The sequence below is a fragment of the Anarhichas minor genome, unplaced genomic scaffold, assembly GCF_050575085.1.
Source record: "Anarhichas minor isolate MPS153535 unplaced genomic scaffold, ASM5057508v1 ptg000058l, whole genome shotgun sequence".
NCBI lineage: Eukaryota > Metazoa > Chordata > Actinopteri > Perciformes > Anarhichadidae > Anarhichas > Anarhichas minor.
The window spans coordinates 5,266,498-5,289,848 of NW_027466504.1; the positions used below are offsets into that span (position 1 = coordinate 5,266,498).

Below are 23,351 nucleotides of genomic sequence, written 5' to 3' on the forward strand. Positions count from 1 at the left end.
CAGGCAGGAGAAACCCGTTGGCGAGAGCTCCAGGCCACAGAGACCCATTGACGAGAGCGTATGCCACATCCCAGTCAAAAGTTGTGATCTAAAAAAAAACACCTGGATGTTAGAATGTGATCACCTGTACAGAAACTCTGACCCGTGCGTAAGAACATTTTGGAGACGCAGATGTTGAGGTGGTGAATTGAAGACAGATTGTAGAAATTGCATGTGTGAGAGGGATCATTAAAGGTATAATGATGCCTCTCACACATTTAATTTCACTTGATATCACATGTTACGTTACACTTATAATTCCTCTTTATCATTAACATTCAAACCAGCAGTGTTATTTGCACTTATACTAGTGAGCCATAATATTAATCACATTTCAATAGTAAAATATATAAACCAACTCCAACTCAATATTTCATCAGCGCTGTTTGCTCTCCTGAGAGGAGAGACCGAACTACCGACAATCGTGGTCCTCTGTGGAGCAGCTGATGCAATTATTATCATTTGTAAGATAATGTTGAATAGTGTTAAAGAACTGCAGAACAATGTCAATATTGTTCAATAATCTTCTGAAACTGTATATAAATCACCAATTATGATTTTAGTTATCACATAGTTTTTGTGAGTAAAATCGTTGCAGTGAACACAACTTTATGAATTCATTGATGGTTTATTACATAGTGACAGATGCAGCATACTGTACACAGACAAAATTAAGCTATCTGACGCAACTATCAGAGCTCACTGGAGTCACCATGGTGACTGCACACACTCCAGTCACCTCACCTTCATCTTCATCACCTGCACATAAGGATTGTGTAGTTTAACAAAGTCTAGACATAAAGCCAGTAACAGTCTCCATATCCTCATTATTAATCCAAATCATAATGCAGGACAAGTTCACCATGAGAACACTTAAATAAACAAATAAATAGTGTTCACCTCTCATACTTCCTTTGTTAAATGATATCCAGGGTGGTGGATCCACTGATTGTCTCCATCATTGTGGAAGCATCAGTCTGATTACTGTAAACATGTAAATACTGCAGTGACACTCGTTATGTGTAATGCTGCAGGATGGAAGCTCTGGAACTGTTAGGACGACATGAAGAAAGGAAGGAACTAGTGTTCAGGGATCACCTCACCCACAAGAAGCTTCATTTAAAACTCCTTTTCTTGGTCTTCCTCTTGGTCCGTGATTCACTGTAAAGAATCAGTGATCAGCAGCTCATTTCTATGCATCAACATTCATAAGGTGCTTTGCTTTTACCATTTATGGTTGAGTGTGTGCGTGTAGAGGGAGGGATGTGAGGTTGAAGCAGCTGCATTTACAGGTTGATAAACAACAAAACAAAACAACTACAAAGAGCCTCAAAATTACCACAAAGAGATAAAAACAACAAAAAGAGGCTAAACAAGTATAAAGTCTGTGTGTCTTGCTCCTATGAAGGAGAGGTGGTGGGTTATTTTAGGGGCTGATTATGTCATAATCCTACCATATTGTAAAAAAGGAGTTCCTCCTATATTATATTCAAAGTTCACTCTGACTGATTTCACAGCTGATGGAGAACATGTAGTGACAATTGGCAGAATGTCTGAATCTAACGGGGCCAAGTTTGTTGAAATATGCTGAAGGATTTTCTAAGGAAAGACCTCTGCTGCCCTCTAGTGACCAAAGCTGAGAATATTGTTCTGAGTTCTGATTGTTCTGAGTATAGATTGTGTGGAACCTTACTAACTGATACTTTACCAACCCAGCATGTTTGTGGTGATGACTGGTTTTATAAAGCAGAGTGTCTGTCTCCTTAAAAACACTTTAATATCAGGTTCATTAGTATTATGGAAATGTGTTCCCTTATAGGTGGTGGAGGCTTGAAATACTTGAGTGTTGGGCTTCACCAGGATTCTGAAATAAAATAAACACTGTATATTAATGTAGGACTCCAATGAAATGAAAGCAAAATACTTTTCTATCTCTAGAAATCTATCTATTTATTTTGATTATATTATCTTTAAAATATATATTTACTCATATTTTCTAAACTTTGAAGCTTAAGATTTCTACTCAGTAATCTTTCATCTGAAATGTAGCCCCAAAACACAATTTGGGAAAAATATATGTTTAAATAATATTTTCTGTATTTGTGATTACTATTATTATACTATATTTACACTATATATTAATAATAGACCTGTCCTTCCTGTCCTTCTAAATCGGCTTTTAATCATGGTTAACTCAATGGTATCCTTGTTAATGTTTTGTTCTAAAGCATCCTGGCAGGTCGGGGGGTGGGACCATTGAGCAAGCCAGGGTGGGACACATGGCCAGACTCCTCCCATTACATCAACCTGCTGCAGCTTGTTGCTGTCGAGAAGATTCTGAACCATTTCGCTCCACAACTGAGGGGGAAGCACGTCATGTTGAGGTCGGACAACACCACTGTGGAGGTGAACCTCAACAGACAGGAGGTTGTCAGATCCCCGGCCCTTCACAGGGCAGCAGTGTCTGTTCTGATGTGGACAGATCATCACCTTTTCTCTCTTATTCTCAAATAGAGAAAACACCCAATGTCCCCCGTTGGGAGTGGACACTTCAACAGGATTCAAAGCAACACCTGTCCATGTTACTGGTAAGCAGCACCTTTCCATGTTACTGGTAGCTCTGGAGAGTCCGGGCACCAGATGGTTCCTGCACCTTGCATCACCAGCAGAGGCAGATCTGGTCACAGGTCACAGCACTGCGTCAAGCAGTGCGCTCCGTCCTCTCACAGCCAAATCTGGGGCAGAACCTGATGGTCTGGAGGTTTAAGAGGTGAGACTAGGCGACCTGGATCTCCCAACCCCTGTTGTCTACACGTGTCAGAATGCACATGCCCCCTCCCGTTAGAGGGAGAACTCGACTCGTTTGTTGACTGGTGCCAGATCAAGGGCCTCGCTCCACCTTCTTGCTCCCCTGAGGATATCTTGACTTTCCTGCAGGTTGTTGTTGACAGTGGTCGTGCTGTATCCACCTTGGGGGTGTTTGCTGCAGGAATTACAGTTTGTGTACTACATTCAAATTCTGAAGTATGCAAACCAGCATGCTTTCCTGGCTATTCTGACCCACAATCCTTTGCACAGCAGATTTATAAGCAAGAAGGTCAAAGTTCAAGGTGCCATGTAATGAGGAAGCAGTATGTCCCAGTTGAATGCAGACTGCATGCATCAGTATGTACTTTGTAGGGAAGCTGCAGTATGTCCTAAAAGTAAAAAAGAAAAAGTAAATGATTTAGAATGCAGCTTGAGACTGATACGTGGGTAAGTTGTCCCGCCCCAACAGGTTCAACCAGATCCACAAAGTGGAGTGAAGAATAAAAACACTCTCAGGTCAGACTCTGTTGTCTTAGTGAATGTACTTATTCAAGATAAACTCTACACTACAAGTTTCTGCTTGATCATCGGTTCCCTACTAGTCTACATATACAAGAAAACAAGGTGACAAAGAGGGGCGTGCAATGGATCCTCTAAACCAGTGATTCTCAACTGGTGGGTCGCGATCCAAAAGTGGGTCGCCGACCCATTTTCAGTGGGTCATGGACCTTTGCCTGAAAAAAAATAAGAATAAAAAAGAATCCTGTGCTTTCATTTTGAAGGGGATTTTTTATGCTGCGGAGTTATTCACCCGTTATTAAGAGTATTTTCCGTTAATGCCTTGTAATGCTAATAGACACCCGCCATTTCACAGTATAGAACAACACTCACAAAGTTTGTTTTCACATGCTAATTGAGCATGGCGAAACGCAAGTACAACACCGATTACATGAGATATGGATTTTCTTACATTGAGGACAAAAGAGGGCAAAAACCTCAGTGAACAATTTCTCTGCACAAGAGAGCTCCCTACTATTACGACTGCAGCGGACATTTCCAGCTCAGCTTCAAACTGCACCATCTTTTCATTAAATTAATTTGAGAAGTTGAAAATTTGAGTCGCGGCTTGTCATTAAGGTGTGATGGTGGGTCCCGCAGCCAGACCAGTTGAGAACCACTGCTCTAAACTATCTGGTCTAAACAACAGAATCCAGTCTGATGTCAAAGCAACTCTTTACAAGTTAAAATGAATTTTTCACAGATGCTGAGTTTGATCCTGAAAGACTCTTGTTTGAGCTGTGAGGAGGTTTGTGTTCACAAAAACATTTGATCCTGTGAACGCAGCTCAGACTGAGACTCAGTCCAACCAGTCAGACTGCATACTGTGATGGTGACGTGAGAACACACCCTCTCTCTGATGAAGGATAATAACCTGCGTCACTTCACTTCGTCTGATGGAAGTTGAAGTTGAAGTGAAGCACGGAGCTCCTTTTCTACACAGACCTGCTGAGGACAGAAGAGAGCTGCACACTGATGAAGTTCATGCTAAAAGTTCAGTAAGTGGAGCTGTGGTTGGTTGAAATGACGTCATTGATTGTTGTGAACGTGTGATTGTTTAAAGCTGCTTATAAACACAAACGTCAGCTGGGAAACAAGATGGCTGCCTGTGTGAGCAGGCAGAGAGAAGCTGCTGTTAGTTTGAATGTTGAAGTCCAGATGAAGTGTTGCTTTGAATGATGACACTGTGATGAAGAAGATGAGTTCAGTCTGATCTGGGGTCTGTCAGGACTGTTACTGATGTGGAGCACTAGGACCCAGCAGGGACCAGAGAGCTCACCTGGGCCTTTATTCCTGCACTGAAACACACCTGAGAGACTCTCTGTTTGCTCTCACCTGCTGCTTTCAATCCTTTAAGTCCACAAAGCTTCATGTTCATTTCTTCATCTGCTTCTCAACACATTTACTCCATTTTTGATAGTGTTTGAATGTGTTTGTGTTTTCTTTAGTGTTCACTTTTTCTCTCATTGATCACCAGGTTGTAGTCGACCTTTTACTAACTGATCAAATGGTGAAGTGAACAATCCATCAAATGAAAGCTTCCACATGTTCCCATAGTGCCCACAGTGTTTTCTATGAGGACACTTACATGTCATTTTACTGTGTTTTACTGACTTCTGGACTCTGAAGCTAGATCTTGAGGAGAAGCAGCTCAGCTCCATTTGTTGGAGGTTGATGAACAATATTCAACTTGTAAAACACTGTAAATTTATAGGATGAGCATTTAAAATGACGTCTTTTGTCATGTTGTTAACGGGGTTTAAAAGAAGCTATAGTGAAGTTTGTTTTATCTCCAGAAATCTAAACTTTAACAGACAGATGTTGGAGATAAAAAAATAACCAAAGTTCAATTTGTGAAATTCAATATGGAGTATTTTCTTACATCTTTACATGTTTTCTAATTTTGGCCAAATTAATTTGGTCCAGAGTTGGGTTGTAAATTAACAGAGTGGGTATTTACAGCCAATATCTGTATTTAATGGTATTTTATTGTTGAAGAATATAATATTTTTAATGGGAACTGTTTGAAAACGTTTGCAAAACGTTATTTTTCAAAGTGTGCACATTTATCAGCAGGTTGTAGTCGGCCTTTTACTGAGCCACTTTTTTTTCTATGTAGTTCCTGAGCAGCCATTTTGAAAGCAAGTTTCCTCCTGTGCTTTGAGTTTTCACTGTAAAAACAACTCAAGTCACAATTATATTGAGTCACTTTCCTGTCTTTATTTGAGAGCATTTATTTTGCAATTTGAGAGCAAGTTCAAGGTGACAGTTTCCCTTTGAGCCACCAGAGGACGACAGCTCCACTAACAGCCTCATTGAGAGGAGACATCAGTGGTGACTCCATTAGAGAGAATCAGGACATTGATGTAGAGAAGAGGTCTTCAACGCTTTTCAGGCCAAGGACCCCCAAACTGATAGAGGGATGGAGCAGGGACCCCGTACTATATATATTGTATACAATTTTGTTTTATATTAAACTGGGCCTAGTGCCATGTACAAACATACCTTGTTATTGTGCATTCAATACTAAGCTATTCAAATAATACACAGGTTCATATATTCATGTTTCTATTTTAAACATGTGCAAGGTACAGTGAGTAGGGAGGCTGTGCCACTGCCATTTAGAAACAACTGATACCAATGCCAATATCAACATTGTCTGTCAATTGCATGATAATCATGCAAACAAGCTATTCAAATTGACGTTTTTATTTCAAACATAAATGTGGAAACGAAAAATGAGTGATGGCCTATTAGTGCCACTGCCATGCATAAACATACCTGTTATCTTACATACAATACTGAACTATTAAAATAATGGAAAGATTCATGTTTTATGGTCGAGTTACAAAACGATCCATTTTCGTTCATAACAATGTCCACACACTTGGCATAATATACTGGTCTCAGTAGTTGGCTGTTGTTGATAGGAGCTGCAGTGTTTTAGCAGGAATATCTTGCAAACATGATTGCACAAGGATTCGTGGGTGAAGTAAATGTCGTTGTTTTTTAATAAAAATTTTTTTTTTTACAACGGTATCTTCTTTTCAAATAATATTGCAGCGTGCATCCTTGTGTCTGGGATCTTAGTCGGCTGGGGACTGAATAGGCTCTCGGTCAATCACGGGGAACTTGACAGAGCTATGCATGTAACATGCGGCCTCGTGATTGGCACAGCAGCGATAGGGGCGGGTCTTCCTCTTTGTGTGCAGGAGGCTTAAAGGGACAGGTCCAGGCTAGTCTCGAGCTGTGAGTGAACCGGTGCCCAGTTTGAGAGACCTCCTGTGTGTGGCTGAATGTGTGCATTTCTGACTGAAAGATAACATCTTCTGCCTCCATTTATCCATTCGCTACAATATGTTGGATTCATGTTAATGTCTTTTTAAAGACATTTAAATTTGTGGAGAAAAAAAAAGAAATGAAAAAAAGAGAAGAAAAAAAAAATGAAAAATTGTATAATCAACCAAAAATGTCACGACCCCCCCATGCAGTACCACCGCGGACCCCCTAGGGGTCGCGGACCCCCTGTTGAAGACCTCTGATGTAGAAGATGAATGAGTGCTGATCAGAGAGCTCTGCTCTCACTGGTTCCTCTACACATGAAGGTACAAAGTGATGTGAATTCAGCAGCAGCTAACAAGGTCACATGACTGATTTTGGATTATTGGACTAGCTGCTTCATGCTCTGACTGGATGTAGTAGACGTGGAAACAGAGGAACATTTCAAACGTTGAAGAGCTTTTCAAAGTCAGTCAAACAGAAGTGAAAAGTGACGTCATCCCCGAAGACAGGCCAATAAAAAGCCACATGAAGTGTCTTCCTCTAGTCTTCAAACAAGCCAACAGACTAAAGAGCATTGTGAACATCATTTCTTAGAGATGACTCTGCAGCTCAAAGTGACAACAACATGGAAACTGTCCCATGAGTGTATTTAGTATTGAGGTGAATGAGCTGTGTGTGTTTGTCATGATGAAGAGAAATAATGTTGTTGTGTTTGTGTGAAGGTGTGGAGTCTGCTATGAATTACATTACATTACAGTCATTTAGCAGACGCTTTCATCCAAAGCGACTTACAATTCAAATTCTATCACATTTCTACACCGTAGGCACAGCTACGGGAGCACGGGGTTAAGTGTCTTGCTCATGGACACATCGACATGCGACTAGCAGAGCCGGGGATCGAACTGCAGATTCTCTGATTGAAGGACGGCCCTGCTCTCCACTTAGCCACAGTCGCCCCATGAACCAGTGTGAGGACAGAGAGGAGGGAGTCCCTCCCTCTAAAACCAGCCGGACAAAAGCTCAGAGGTGAGATGACCATCTCTAACTGTTCACACATAGTGTTCACTTTTTACTGACACCGTCACAGAGGAGTTCACTCAGTTCATTATGTTTTATCACTGAGGTCAAAGTTACTGGTGGTGTTGTACCAGACTTCTTTATATTCAGAGGGGTTCCTAATATTCTGACCCTCAAACACAGCTCTCACTATCATGTAGTCCAGTACAACACCACCTTTAACTGAGTCAGTATAATGTAGTCCATTACAACACCACCTTTAACTGAGTCAGTATAATGTAGTCCATTACAACACCACCTTTAACTGAGTCAGTAGAATGTAGTCCAGTACAACAACACCTTTAACTGAGTCAGTAGAATGTAGTCCATTACAACACCACCTTTAACTGAGTCAGTAGAATGTAGTCCATTACAACACCTTTAACTGAGTCAGTCTAATGTAGTCCATTACAACACCACCTTTAACTGAGTCAGTATAATGTAGTCCAGTACAACACCACCTTTAACTGAATAAGTAGAATGTAGTCCAGTGCAACAACACCTTTAACTGAGTCAGTATAATGTAGTCCATTACAACACCACCTTTAACTGAGTCAGTAGAATGTAGTCCAGTACAACAACACCTTTAACTGAGTCAGTATAATGTAGTCCATTACAACAACACCTTTAACTGAGTCAGTCTAATGTAGTCCATTACAACACCACCTTTAACTGAGTCAGTAGAATGTAGTCCAGTACAACAACACCTTTTACTGAGTCAGTCTAATGTAGTCCATTACAACACCACCTTTAACTGAGTCAGTAGAATGTAGTCCAGTACAACACCACCTTTAACTGAATCAGTAGAATGTAGTCCATTACAACACCACCTTTAACTGAGTCAGTAGAATGTAGTCCAGTGCAACAACACCTTTAACTGAGTCAGTATAATGTAGTCCATTACAACACCACCTTTAACTGAGTCAGTAGAATGTAGTCCAGTACAACACCACCTTTAACTGAGTCAGTAGAATGTAGTCCAGTACAACAACACCTTTAACTGAGTCAGTAGAATGTAGTCCAGTACAACAACACCTTTAACTGAGTCAGTAGAATGTAGTCCAGTACAACAACACCTTTAACTGAGTCAGTAGAATGTAGTCCAGTGCAACAACACCTTTAACTGAGTCAGTAGAATGTAGTCCAGTACAACAACACCTTTAACTGAGTCAGTAGAATGTAGTCCAGTACAACACCACCTTTAACTGAGTCAGTAGAATGTAGTCCAGTACAACAACACCTTTAACTGAGTCAGTAGAATGTAGTCCAGTACAACAACACCTTTAACTGAGTCAGTAGAATGTAGTCCAGTACAACATACAACACCACCTTTAACTGAGTCAGTAGAATGTAGTCCAGTACAACAACACCTTTAACTGAGTCAGTCTAATGTAGTCCAGTACAACACCACCTTTAACTGTTACTTCAGTAATACACATAGAACTGATTTAACACATTTCTGACACCACAACTGAACATTATCATCTTTGTAAAGGTAGAATTTAGCGCACTGTTTTATTGAATTGTTTTAGACTTCACAGATGTACCTAATAAAGTGGACACATGACATGTTTTTCTTCATTACTTTGTCAAGGACAAAGTTTATTCAATATGTGCTAGTGTCAATACTGTTTTTGTTTCAGGAACCATCAGAGACCAGAATCTCCAGAACCTGGACCTGAACCCAGCTGTGTGTCCTTGAAGAGTGATTGGTCATTGGAGCGTCCTCTTGATTTTAGAAAATCTTCTGATGGAAGGTAAGAATTTATAACTGACAATAAGGCATTTCTAACTTCTAACCATTCTAGTTATTGTCTGTGTTTAAAGATTTAACATTTATCTTCAATTTTTCTACAACATCCATATTTTTCTGTGCTGTTTTTCTTTTTCAGGGTCCAGCAGCAGAGACCAGACTGTCCCGAGGCCAGCTGTCTGTCCTGCAAGAGCAACCAGTCAAAGCAAAATTTTAATGACTTTAAAGGACAACCTCCATGTGCTGATCAGATGTAAGCTGTAACTGACAGTAAGAGTCGGGTTATGCTAGAAAATAACTTTATACGACATCTGAAATCTGAAAGTTTTTAGATTTGTTGGGAAAAGCCGTCAGTCATAGAAAGAGGGAGACGTGATATTGTTGGAATATATATGGAGATAACTTCTCACATGTTCAGACAGTCTCTCCTGAAGACATTCATAGTGTCGACCGCAGCTGTTCACATAAAAAGTGGCGTTAAGGGAATAGTACATGAAGAGAGCTGAGAGACAAGTTCAAACTCCTCCTACTTTCTAATCTGTGATGACTCATGTTTGAACTGAGACACTTTACTGGTTTAGTGTCATTCTTTCATACTGGGAGCTGCCCAGTACAAACTCTGACACTGAGACGCTCCACTGGAACAGCTGGAGGTTCTGGGTGCCTTGCTCCAGGGCACTTCAGCAGTGTACAGTGAGGGAGGGAGAGCTACATGGAGGGCTTGGTGAGAGCTGTTGGGACTAAACCAAACTGACTGGTGAAGAAAACAGTGAGCTGGAAGACTGAGCTGTTGATTCTCAGTGGGATCAGCAGGACTAGTAAACCTTTACCACTACAGGGACTCATCTGATCCACATCCACATATCACTTCATGGACCTTTACCTTGTGTTGGTCTCTGTGTGGACAGACACGATGTGAGCTGATTCTTCATGATTCCTCCACAGAGAGGACCAGGAGAGCTCAGAGGTTCCCAGAGGTCAGTCTGCCCAGCAGCATCAAACACACCTGGACTCCATATTTATGGTCTGTACATGTACAACTACTTTTACATCTATTCTGTTCACAATCATCTCCATGCTGCACTTTGTAGACCAGTGGCTTGTCAGTCTGTCCAACATGGATCTGATGTTTGGTTCCATGGTTTTAGTTTACTTTTGTGAAGAACGAGCTGAAGAAGATCCAGAAGGGACTAAGTTCAGATTACCCAGAATGCTTAGAGAGTCAGAGGCAGGATGAGGAGGTGCTGGACGGTGAGGATGAAGAGCAGAGGAGGAGCAGCAAAGAGGCATTTGTGAAGATCACACTGCACTTCCTGAGGACAATGAAGCAGGAGGAGCTGGCTGACTGTCTGCAGAGCAGTAAGAGGATTTCTCTAAAGCTTTAACATGCTGGATAAATGGGACATTTAATAAAGTCTCAACAGATGGACCAGAATATATTCAGATATGTTGATATATTTGTCGAATAATTTATTCATTGATGTTCTTTGTTTTCATTCAGGAAGTCATTCAGGACTTATTGTTCCATTTGGTCAGCGTGAACTCAAATCTAACCTGAAGAAGAAGTTCCAGTGTGTGTTTGAGGGAATCGCTAAAGCAGGAAACCCAACCCTTCTGAATCAGATCTACACAGAGCTCTACATCACAGAGGGAGGGACTGCAGAGGTCAATAATGAACATGAGGTCAGACAGATTGAAACAGCATCCAGGAAACCACACAGACCAGAAACAACCATCAGACAAGAAGACATCTTTAAACCCTTACCTGGAAGAGAGGAACCAATCAGAACAGTGATGACAAAGGGAGTGGCTGGCATTGGGAAAACAGTCTTAACACAGAAGTTCACTCTGGACTGGGCTGAAGACAAAGCCAACCAGGACATACAGTTCACATTTCCATTCACTTTCAGAGAGCTGAATGTGCTGAAAGAGAAACAGTACAGCTTGGTGGAACTTGTTCATCACTTCTTCAGTGAAGCCAAAGAAGCAGGAATCTGCAGGTTTGAAGAGTTCCTGGTTCTGTTCATCTTTGACGGTCTGGATGAGTGTCGACTTCCTCTGGACTTCCACAACAATGAGATCCTGACTGATGTTACTGAGTCCACCTCAGTGGATGTGCTGCTGACAAACCTCTTCAGGGGGAAACTGCTTCCCTCTGCTCGCCTCTGGATAACCACACGACCTGCAGCAGCCAATCAGATCCCTCCTGAGTGTGTTGACATGGTGACAGAGGTCAGAGGGTTCACTGACCCACAGAAGGAGGAGTACTTCAGCAAGAGATTCAGAGATGAGGAGCAGGCCAGCAGGATCATCTCCCACATCAAGACCTCACGAAGCCTCCACATCATGTGCCACATCCCAGTCTTCTGCTGGATCACTGCTACAGTTCTGGAGGATGTGTTGAAGACCAGAGAGGGAGGAGAGCTGCCCAAGACCCTGACTGAGATGTACATCCACCTCCTGGTGGTTCAGTCCAAACTGAAGAAGGTCAAGTATGATGGAGGAGCTGAGACAGATCCACACTGGAGTCCAGAGAGCAGGAAGATGACTGAGTCTCTGGGAAAACTGGCTTTTGATCAGCTGCAGAAAGGCAACCTGATCTTCTATGAATCCGACCTGACAGAGTGTGGCATCGATATTAGAGCAGCCTCAGTGTACTCAGGAGTGTTCACACAGATCTTTAGAGAGGAGAGAGGACTGTGCCAGGACAAGGTGTTCTGCTTCGTCCATCTGAGTGTTCAGGAGTTTCTGGCTGCTCTTCATGTCCATCTGACATTCTTCTACTCTGGTGTCAATCTGCTGTCAGAAGAACAAACAACCTCCCAGTTGTCTAAAGTCTTTAGAGTCAAACCTAAACCAAAACGTCTCTACCAGAGTGCTGTGGACAAGGCCTTACAGAGTCCAAATGGACACCTGGACTTGTTCCTCCGCTTCCTCCTGGGTCTTTCACTGCAGACCAATCAGACTCTCCTACGAGGTCTGCTGACCCAGACAGGAAGTAGCTCAAAGACCAAACAGGAAACATTCCAGTACATCAAGAAGAAGATCAGTGAGAATGTGTCTCCAGAGAAAAGCATCAATCTGTTCCACTGTCTGAATGAACTGAATGATCGTTCTCTAGTGGAGGAGATCCAACAGTCCCTGAGTTCAGGACTTCTCTCCACAGGTGAACTGTCTCCTGCTCAGTGGTCAGCTCTGGTCTTCATCTTACTGTCATCAGAAAAAGATCTGGACGTGTTTGACCTGAAGAAATACTCTGCTTCAGAGGAGGCTCTTCTGAGGCTGCTGCCAGTGGTCAAAGCCTCCAACAAAGCTCTGTAAGTACAAAGAGAGTTAGATTTATATATCATAACTTAAATACCCTGTTATCTTTTCTACTTATTGCATATTTTTTCTTCATCATTGTCTCTTCAGACTGAGTGGCTGTAACCTCTCAGAGAGAAGCTGTGAAGCTCTGTCCTCAGTTCTCAGCTCCCAGTCCTCTAGTCTGAGAGAGCTGGACCTGAGTAACAACAACCTGCAGAATTCAGGAGTGAAGCTGCTTTTTGCTGGACTGGAGAGTCCACACTGTGAACTGGAAACTCTCAGGTGAGGATTCATCAATATGTTCCACTGATGACCACCTTAATCCTGATCTACATTAATGGATAAACTCTTAACCTGCATACGATTGTGTCTGTGCTTGCATGTTTTTAAACCAATTGCGTTTATTTCTTTTCAATTATTTTAAAAATATCAATTAAAAATGTTTTATCGTCTTTTTTTCTCACTCTGCTGTTATGACTTGAAATATCAGAATAGAATCAGAGTTAGCAGTAATGTTATCAGCTTGTTGATGGACATTAGTTGGTGTTTGGTTGTGACTAGAAAACAATCAGTAACAATGTTAATGTAACCCCACAGTAGCCGACAGTATCGCAGTACTGCAGTAACCTTCCAGCCCTCACAGTTCCCTCAGATTATGTGACATATGTGTTGTTTTGTGTGTTTGCAGCCTGTCAGGCTGTCTGATCACAGAGGAAGGCTGTGCTTCTCTGGCCTCAGCTCTGAGCTCCAACTCCTCCCATCTGAGAGAGCTGGACCTGAGCTACAATCATCCAGGAGACTCAGGAGTGAAGCTATTGTCTGCTGGACTGGAGGATCCACACTGGAGACTGGAAACTCTCAGGTATGAAGAGGCCTGCTGCAGCCACAGACAATCAGTCAGATAGAGGAGGTAGAGCTGGAGACTTTTTCTCTGTCACACTCTCAGCCTGGTTAATATGACCCTGACACACCAAGCTAACCTCAAACTACCAGAGACACATCAAACTGTTTGTGTCCCAGATCAGACCATCAATACAGACAGAAGTAGTCAGGGAACAGTAGCTAGGATGAGCCAAAACAGGGAGGGAAGGTGAAGAAACTGTTGTTTTTCTGGAGCGTTGTCTTGTTTCAACATTAGAAAATGGGACAGTGGTGTATCCTGACACGTCGACGGGCATCATGGTGGGTTGACATGCATCAACGTCATCACACTGCAGGTGTGTGGGCTCATATCAAACAATAGTTGTATGTTTGGATCCTCGTCATCTGCCACCAGTGTGTGTTGCCCTTTAGTCCAGACATTATAGTGAAAAGACAAACAGACAAAGAAACAATCTGTTCAAACCGTCTTGATAAATCATCACAATAGGAATGTTTTGCTGTTTTAAAGGAGTTTAGCTTTACCTGGTTGTGGTTTGTTTTGCACTGAGAGCCAGTTCCCTGGCTGATAAGAAACTACAGGTGACAGTCGGCCACATACACTCAGTGAAGAACCAACAGCTGATTGTGGACATGGTGTGTCAGAGCCCAATGTGGTTTATGTAGGACTGGACCAAAGTTATAGTGGGACACAGGCAGTGCTCTGTGGCTGCAGACGGACTTGAACTGTAATGTTTTCACCCCCAGATTACAGAACCCTAAAATAAATACTTCTATATTGACAATGGATCAGCTGACTCTGTGTAACGGTGAAGAGTCGTGTCACGGTGATGAACCCACAGAGAATTGTCTTCATCTCTGCAGCTCTACAGAGCTTTTTAGCCTCTTTCAGATCCTAGTTTTGGTTCTGCAGCACAGTTCCTGTTTGGTTCAGTCTCAGTGTTTCCAGTAGCAGCTGTTTTCTTACAACAAGTTGTGATGAAGCCACTGTTCACTACCTGCTCAGCAGCAAACAGCAGACAGACTCAGTTAGAGACTAGCTGGTGAACATAGTGGAGCATTTAGCAGCTAAAGAGACAGATGTTTCCCTCAGGAGGTGGTGGAGACCAAAAACAGAGCTAAAAGAGAGAGAATATTGTGACACAAAGACTCCTGATGAATCATCATGTTGATGTGTAACTGCTGGATGTGGAAGCAGCTGTTGATATCATGTTAGACACAACTATTTTATAAGCTGATAATATGTCAGATGTTGTGTTTACAGCTTGTTTTCACTGAACCACAAGTGGACAAAGAAATCATTTGATGCAGGTTTAAACATGTGATTTATTGACTGACTGGTAGAGGAAACTGAGTCTGAAATGGATGATGATTGTCAATATAATACTGATAATAATATATCATGAATAAGTGAACATAATGAGCTGTCGTCATCGGCCAATCAGAAGAAGCTCCACTGAAGTAAAAGAATATGAGCTGATGAATAATAAGTGCTCCATGTGAACATGAATAACAAAGCTCTGTGTATGAGAGCGATGTAATGTCCATGTTTCATGCTGCTCTGACCCCCCTCCTCCTTTCAGGGTGGAGCCTGCTGGAGTCCGATGGTTCAGACCAGGTCTGAGGAAGTGTAAGTGTGCTTTGAGTTTGATTCATGAAAACAAAGCATCTTCACACTGTGACATCACTCATTCACATCTCTGATGTCATCGTCAAACAGATGATAGATTAATAACTGCAGCTGTATTGTGTCTTGTTCTCTCCATCAGATTCCTGTGAACTCACACTCGACACAAACACAGTACACAGAAACCTCAAACTGTCTGACAACAACAGGAAGGTGACACATGTGGAGGAGGTTCAGTCATATCCTGATCATCCAGACAGATTTGATCACTGGCTTCAGCTGCTGTGTAGAACTGGTCTGACTGGTCGCTGTTACTGGGAGGTCGAGTGGAGAGGAAGAGTTTATATATCAGTGAGTTACAGAGGAATCAGAAGGAGAGGAGACAGTGAAGACTGTTTGTTTGGAAGGAATGATCAGTCCTGGAGTCTGGAGTGCTCTGATCGTGGTTACTACGTCTGTCACAATATGACATTAACACACATCTCCTCCTCCTCCTCCTCCTCCTCCTCTGGTAGAGTAGCAGTGTATGTGGACTGTCCTGCTGGCTCTCTGTCCTTCTACAGAGTCTCCTCTGACACACTGATCCACCTCCACACCTTCAACACCACATTCACTGAACCTCTTTATTCTGCGTTTGGGTTCTGGTTCAGGTCCAGGTCCAGGTCTGGTTCCTCAGTGTCTCTGTGTTCTCTGTAAGAGGGAGAGTCTCCTCCTGGTAGAGAAACTTTCTCTCCGCTCACCAGATAGTTCAGTGTGTACAGGATCACACACAGCTGATGTTAGTTCGTACCAACCTGATCTCTCAGTGGTTGTAAATGCAGTTGGAGCAGGTGAGGGGTACCTGAGCTGGTCTGGACTCTGGGGGGTTGAGAGCTCTCTGGGACTTGTGGTGTTGCAGATGGATGTCTGAAAGAGCTGAGTGAGGTCCATGTAATGACCTGAAATGATCTGTTGTCTGAGAGAAGCTGTGAAATATGTTTTACTTAGTGTATAAAACTGAACTTTGTTGTCTTAAAACATTTGTTTGTGTGAAGAAAAACCTACGAATGTCAAACAAGAGTCTTTCTGGATCAAATTCAGCATCTGTGGAACAAGAATCACAACTTGTAAAGAGTTGTTTTGATTTGAACAAACTAAATTCATCATCTTTGATCATCATGTAACAAATGAACAAACTTTGAGAAGTGACATTGAAATAAAAAGAAATCAAAGTTTTGGATGATTCTAGATAATAAACCACATAAACATGTCAAAGCAAAAATGTCCAAATTGATCACAACACTGTGTAAGTGAAGGATTTGTTAAATCCAGCTTCATTCTTCACGTTGTATTGTTCAGTTTTACTTCATTCATCACTGACTGTGTGCTAGTTTGGGGAAACTCATAGAAACAAATCAAAAGAAGTTTGAACCAAACTACTGATCAAGAACCAACTCAACTGTTTATTCAAAGAAAATATATTATAATCTGTCATGATTTAAGTTTTCATTCTTTGATTTGTATTTTTACTGATCATGTGTTCATTTAATGATGATAATGTTTCAGTGATTTTCATTCATGTATTAATGTGTGATCATATTTTTATAATCACGAATGGTTAAGATGAGTAAATGAGATAATCTTGGTTTAACATACTTTGCTCCGATCTTTGTCAGAGTCAGTTTAGGAAACAGGTTGTAAGTGCAGATGCTGTAACCATGGTAACTGTTTAGGAGACATCCTGACTGAAGTTCCACCAGGAAGACCAGACAGGAACCTTAGAAATACGTGTTAACTTAAAGTCTGTCATGAACATAAGACTACGTAAACTTTTGGAAAGTTTTTCTCTGGGTAATACATTTATAAGTTGGGTAAAGTTACTGTACACCTCTCCACAAGCAATGGTTATGGCTAACGGTCTCACTGTCCCCACTTCTGTTTTCCACTGCCATTGAACCTCTGGCCGAGGCTATTAGAACAAACCCACAAATTTGTGGTATTAACAGTGGGAAAATGGAGCATATTATTTCATTATATGCGGACGATATACTGCTATTTCTTTGTAATCCTAAACAATCAATTCCCTCTGTGCTAGAAACAATCAATGAATCTGTCTCCTATCCTTAAACAGGTGAAACTCGATTTACTAAGATGGATGCCACTTCCAATTTCTTGGCTGGGTCGAATAGCCGTTATTAAAATGAATATACTCCCAAGAATTTTATATCCCTTACAAATGATACCTAATGACATCCCAAGTAGCTTTTTTAAAGATCTGCATAGGAGCATATCTAAGTTTAAGTTTGGAAAAACAGACGTCCTAAAATGAGACTGGAGAAACTTCAACTGCCAGTGGTAAATGGGGGTCTAGCAGTACCAAACTTTCAATACTATTACTGGTCTATACACTTGAAAAATGTATCAGAATGGGTGGCACAAGACCCCAAATCAATATGGTTAGACTTTGAATTGCAAGGATGTAACACATTTTCATTGTCAAGCATACCATTCTTAAATAATGTTAAACAAGCATCAAGCATTAGGGACAACTTTATTATAAGTAGCATCCTAAGCACATGGATAAAGGTAAAGAAGGCATTCTCCAACAATAGAAGATACTCTTTTTATGCACTGATTGTTAATAACCCCGATTTTACTCCTTCTTGCATGGATCCTGGTTTTAAAGAATGGAACACATATGGGATTAAGGTGATAAATGATCTCTATAAAGGTGGCACTATGAAATCGTTCAATCAACTTCAGGAAGAGTACGGGCTACCCAAGACTCACTTCTTCCGATTTTTACAAATACGCAGTTTCTTAAACTCTATAGCCCAATATAAGGAAGGTCATGGACCAGAGCAGATAGAGACAATCATTCACCAGGTCTGTCAGCTGAAGAGGAAAAAAATAAGTTACATTTACCATAAATTGTTCTCTTTAAGTAATATATGTACTCACAGCTGCAGGCAATCATGGGAACGAGATCTTAAAACTGCAATCACTGATCACCAATGGAAAACAATCATGTTAAATAGCAAAAGAATATGTAGCAATTACAAATCCCAAGAAACTCAGTTTAAGATCATACATAAATTACAAACTACCCCATATTGCAGGAGTAAATATGACAAGGACTGCTCTGGAGTATGTGTAAGGTGCAAGCAGCATGTATACATACGTGCACTTAATGTGGCTCTGCCCGGTAATTCATAAATTTTGGGTTGAAATTGGTAACCAAATATCCTCCATAACACAGTGTCCTATTGAGCTCAATCCTCTACAATGCATCCTAGGCCTAGACGCTGCCTCACCAGTATTAAACAGATATAAAAGAACCCTCAGTATTTTATGGTACTGTGCATGGTTATCAATCTTACAGCACTGGCTAGATGATGCAAAACCATCTGTTTCAAGTTGGCTCTATAATGTTCTTCAATTAATCCCACTGGAAAGGCTCACACATGTTCTCCAATGAGACATAGATGGGTTCTTCTCTGTTTGGAACCCTGTTATGGATTTTATTGGAGAGGAATATGCCAAAATCATACTAAGAGGTTTTGCAATCGTGGGATCCAAGTGACTCAGTGAAGGAAGAAAGTCCACAATATTTTGTTTGTCACTGTGTTGGCCGCCATGTTGTATGTAATTCATGTGGAGGACAATATTTGGCATATAAAATGTGTGGGCCGAAAAGTGGATATGTGTAGGAGGGAGGTTTTTGTAACTTCGGGTTCCGGGGGACGCCCAGGGAGCTAGGTTCACAATGTTCATTGGTATCTAGTAGGATGATCTATGTTTATTTACTTATTTTATTTTATCTTTTTATTTTTGTTGTGGTTGTTTTGTTTGTTTTGTTTTTGTTTTTTGTTTTTTTTGTGTCCGGGATGTTACGTGCTGTTTTGTTTGTGAGTGGCATGTCGCACTCCTGTGTAAACTGAAAATAAAAAGATTGAAAGAAAGACTACGTAAACAGCTTCATCCAATGATTTACTAATGTTTAGTTGTCGACCATATATGGACCAGGAGGTTAAAGATGCTCCAAGTACAAAGGTAGAAACAGGAGGAGACAACGAAGAATCAGAACTTGGCTTTTTTAGGATTCTTTTCAGGCTTCTGGTTTGGAGTCTTTGTGACGAGGCTTATTGGTGATCTGAACATTTGAGGTTTTTGACATTTTATCTTTTCTTTTGTTTACTGTTTACATTAAATGTTTTTGTAACCTTTAATCTTTTTATTGTATAAACTAAATAAAACTGGTTTGTATTTCATTCAGTATTGACAATCAAAGTCCAGTGTTGCTGGTCTCTGAGTGTGTCTGCGTAGTCTCCATAAGGTAAGAGAGCTCTTCTCCTGGGAGAGGCTGACAGCACTGAATGATTGGATATGAATATGAATAACAGACCTGCTACAAGCTGAGGTTAAATGCCGTTCTTCAATCTTATGCGATTTACTAACTTGGTTGGCTCAGATAGTGTTGATGCTCTGCTGGTTTATCACTCTTGGTGTTGCATGTGATTACAGGACTTAGACATTAGCTGTTGTGTTTTTGGTGAAGCAATAGGGGTCAGATTGGTATCCAAATTGAGGGTGATGGGGTCAGGGTCCTGAAGGTTCCCAACCACACAGGGTTCATCCTCCAGTCGTGGTCCTTTTAAACAGATCCATCCTGGAGTACTTCCAGTCCTCCACCACCTGTTGCTCACACAATCTGTTGATATCTGCATGGCTGTCGGAGAGGCCGACTTCTTAGCCTGAAATAAGTGATACAACGGCAGCTAGCATTAGCATCAGTATAGTAGAGATAGTGTCACATTAGTCTGACGTCAAACAGATAAAAGATTCAATAATCTGCAGCTTTTCAGTGAATGGTAACTGGGGCTTGAGGCTTCTTCAGAAGCCTCTTGGAGCAGTGTTTTATGCACTAAAGCATTTACTGAATTTTCTCCAAAGACGCCACGTCCTGGTGAAAACAGACCACTGTGGTAGCATACATCAACCGCCAAGGCGGCACTTGCTCGGAGCAGCACCAAGCTCCTGTCCCTTCGAGCAACACATGTTCCAGGCGTTTTGAACGGGTGCAGATCTTCTGTCCCGAGGAAACCCTCTGTACGGAGAGTGGACTCTCCACGCGCAGGTGGTGAAGCAAGTTTGACAGAAATAGAAAAAAGATGGCGACGGACAAAACCCAAGATGGAGACGGTGAAATTGTCGAACTCGAGGCTTCATAACGGCAGTCCACAAACCAATGGGTGACGTCACGATGACTATATCCACTTCTTACAATCTGTCTATGTAACGAAACGTTAAATAAATAATAAATATTTCTGAATATAAGTGTTGAAGACAGTGTGCAGGAGTTGTTTATATATATATATATATATATATATATATATTGTCAACCATAGGTATTCTCCTTCGCACCTGTTGACTTACTGGTGTGCAAAAGTTTGCTCTTTTTGTGAAATATTATACTGCAACTTTTTTTTCACGTACAATATGTTTTTTACGACTTTTTCCCGAAAAAATATACTTGACGTTTTAGACATACTTAGTATGTCTACGACTATTTATAACATACTATGACCTTTTTATGGTATACTATCTTGTTTTTAATGACTAATATGTCAAACTATATTATTATTTTATATGCATACTATTTCACAACATAGTATATTTTTTTTATGGCAAACTATACTATGACTTTTTATATAACTTTTTTCATGACGTACTAAACTTTGAGATTTTTTATGACTTTTTATAAATACTCCTTTTTACGGCATATTATATTACGACATTTTTATGATAAATAAATATATAATGTTTTCATGGCATAGTATACAATTACCTTTTTTTACATTATTATGGTATACTATACTACAATATTTCTTAATATCACTTTGTAAAGACGAGCTATATTATGCTTTCTTGATGACACTCTATACTGAAACAATAATAAAAGTATCAAGACGATATATTGCTTCACTGGTGTTTCCTTACTCTGAGTTCTGCATCCTCTGCTCTTAGATCTCGTCTCGGAGGCGGCTGAGCTGCTTCTGATGAGCCTCCCTGTGGTTCTCCAGCTGCTCTTCCAGCGTTTTCTGGAGGACAGTGAAGTACAGAAAACACATTACACACAATCAAATACAAAAATCCTGTTGTTTTGACAGTTTCCAGCTGTGTAGAGACGGGTGCTTTTTATGTCCACCTCTCCTCACGCTGATGTCCTGGTCTCCATCCGTCTGCTAAAATGGAAGACTGATCATGGGTGGAGGTTTGAGAGCCTGTAGCTCCCTCAAACTTTTAACAAAAACTCTAGTTACTAATTATAATTTCTCACTTTATACTGAATCAAAAGTAGACGTTTTATATTATGAATGATGTTGACTTTTGGTGAAGTCTGAGGACTGGCTTGGTTTGTTGCTACAACTGAAGTTTTTACTTTAAATGCTGATAATTGATATTTCTAAGTTTGAACAAGTTGTGATCTTTATCTATGTTAAAGAATAAGAGTTGGTCGTCTAGAAGTTTTAAAGTATTTTTAGTAGTGCTGGGCAACGATTAAAATATTTAATCGCCATTAATCGCATGGTTTTTTTGCGATTAATCGCGATTAATCGCATTGTTATGGCAAAGTTCAATAATGAATTCAAAAGTAGTGTATTGCGCACTTTTATTTTAAAAGTATTGCTATATGAACAAAAGTGCAATAACATTTGGTTCACGAGATGCAGGTAGCATGTTTTATACTTAATGTGAATATAATTCATACTTTGTTGGCATCTTATTCTGAAAACCGGATGTTCATCTGAAGAAACCGGATGTTGTCTCACGTTAATGTTTCAGCTAACTTTCAAAGTCCTTCGCTTGCTCCCGATCCGTGCCGTTTAAATGCGTTTACCGTGAATTTCAGCATATAGGTGCACTAACATGTAAGTGTCTGCTGAGTTGACCACGGAGATCTGAGTGTCTACTGACTTTACCGCAGCGATGTCCAGTAGTCTCCAGGGAGAGCAACAGCTGGTGCAGCTTCTCTCTTTATTTCTGCCCCCCGACCAGAAGCGGCAGTCGCCTTTTCTCTACGGCAACCTTGAAGGGACATCATATCTCCAATACAAAACGATAAACATGAGACAGTCTGTTACAATAATAATACATTTTAAATACTTACCTGTTTTGTTGTTGTTTTTTTGTTGTTGTTTTATTATTATTTATTTTTTTCCCATCTCAAAAGGCTCAAGGACATACACACACACACACACACACACTGACTATAGGATCTTTGCTGGCTTTTATCCCACTGTTCTTGTCATCCTCTTGTTGTTATGTATATGTATTGTCTCTTGTCTTTCAATAAAAAAAAATTAAAAATTAAAAAAAATTATAATAATACATTTTAAAAATGCTTTAACGCGCGATAAAATTATTGTCGGCGTTAATTAATGAATGCGTTTACGCAAAATTAAAGTTAACTTGCCCAGCACAAATTTTTAGCATTCCTCATTTAAACTAATAATGACAGAAAGCTGCTGGCAAACTGCAAAACAAATAATACAAATGAGAAAAGTGTCTGATGAGAAAATGTTAAAAAATCCCACAAATCCACTGAGATCTCAAATATGAAGGAATCTGTTTGGTGCTGATTGTTGTGGACTCAAATGATTGGATCTGATGATGGCAGAGATTGATGGACTTTATTTAGCTTTGAGAAGAGCAGGAGTTGGTGCTGACTGTGGAGGATGAGGAGGAGGAAGAAGCATCTCTGATGCTCAGATCTTGCAGAAGGAATTCATCCGTTGGGTCTTGATCAGCTCCTGGTGGATCTGGAAGTCTGTGGAGTCCACCAGGTCCTGGAGAAAGCCACATAGAAAATGTCTGATATGAATATATCATACAGCACAAATCCTCCATTAGAAATATTTACATTCAGAAGAGAATCAGAGCTTCAAACAGTTCACACCTCAGATAATATTCTAAGATGTTCTATCACAAAGATATAAAACATCCTTGTTTTCACTTCATGATTTCTACAGACTTGATCATTTCTAACAAGCATTAAAGCAC

General features: G+C 40.6%; 2 protein-coding genes across 2 annotated transcripts in view; one reads left to right on the top strand and one right to left on the bottom strand.

Annotated features, from left to right (window-relative positions):
• LOC142932588 (NLR family CARD domain-containing protein 3-like) overlaps window positions 1–22,234 on the bottom strand; it is a 216,297-nt gene extending 194,063 nt beyond the window's left edge. Inside the window, exon 1 of the mRNA XM_076076509.1 lies at window positions 22,189–22,234. Within this exon, the coding sequence (XP_075932624.1) occupies window positions 22,189–22,219 (31 nt within the window). The 5' untranslated portion in view covers window positions 22,220–22,234. The remainder of the gene's footprint in view (window positions 1–22,188) is intronic.
• LOC142933115 (protein NLRC3-like) lies at window positions 7,646–16,004 on the top strand. The gene is given in 12 exon segments (XM_076077263.1): window positions 7,646–7,713; window positions 8,021–8,023; window positions 9,387–9,500; window positions 9,636–9,736; window positions 10,417–10,520; window positions 10,645–10,855; window positions 11,010–12,813; window positions 12,911–13,084; window positions 13,364–13,373; window positions 13,495–13,664; window positions 15,265–15,311; window positions 15,451–16,004. Coding segments are annotated over 12 exon segments (3,360 nt in total).
• Window positions 22,235–23,351: the final 1,117 nt, after the last annotated feature.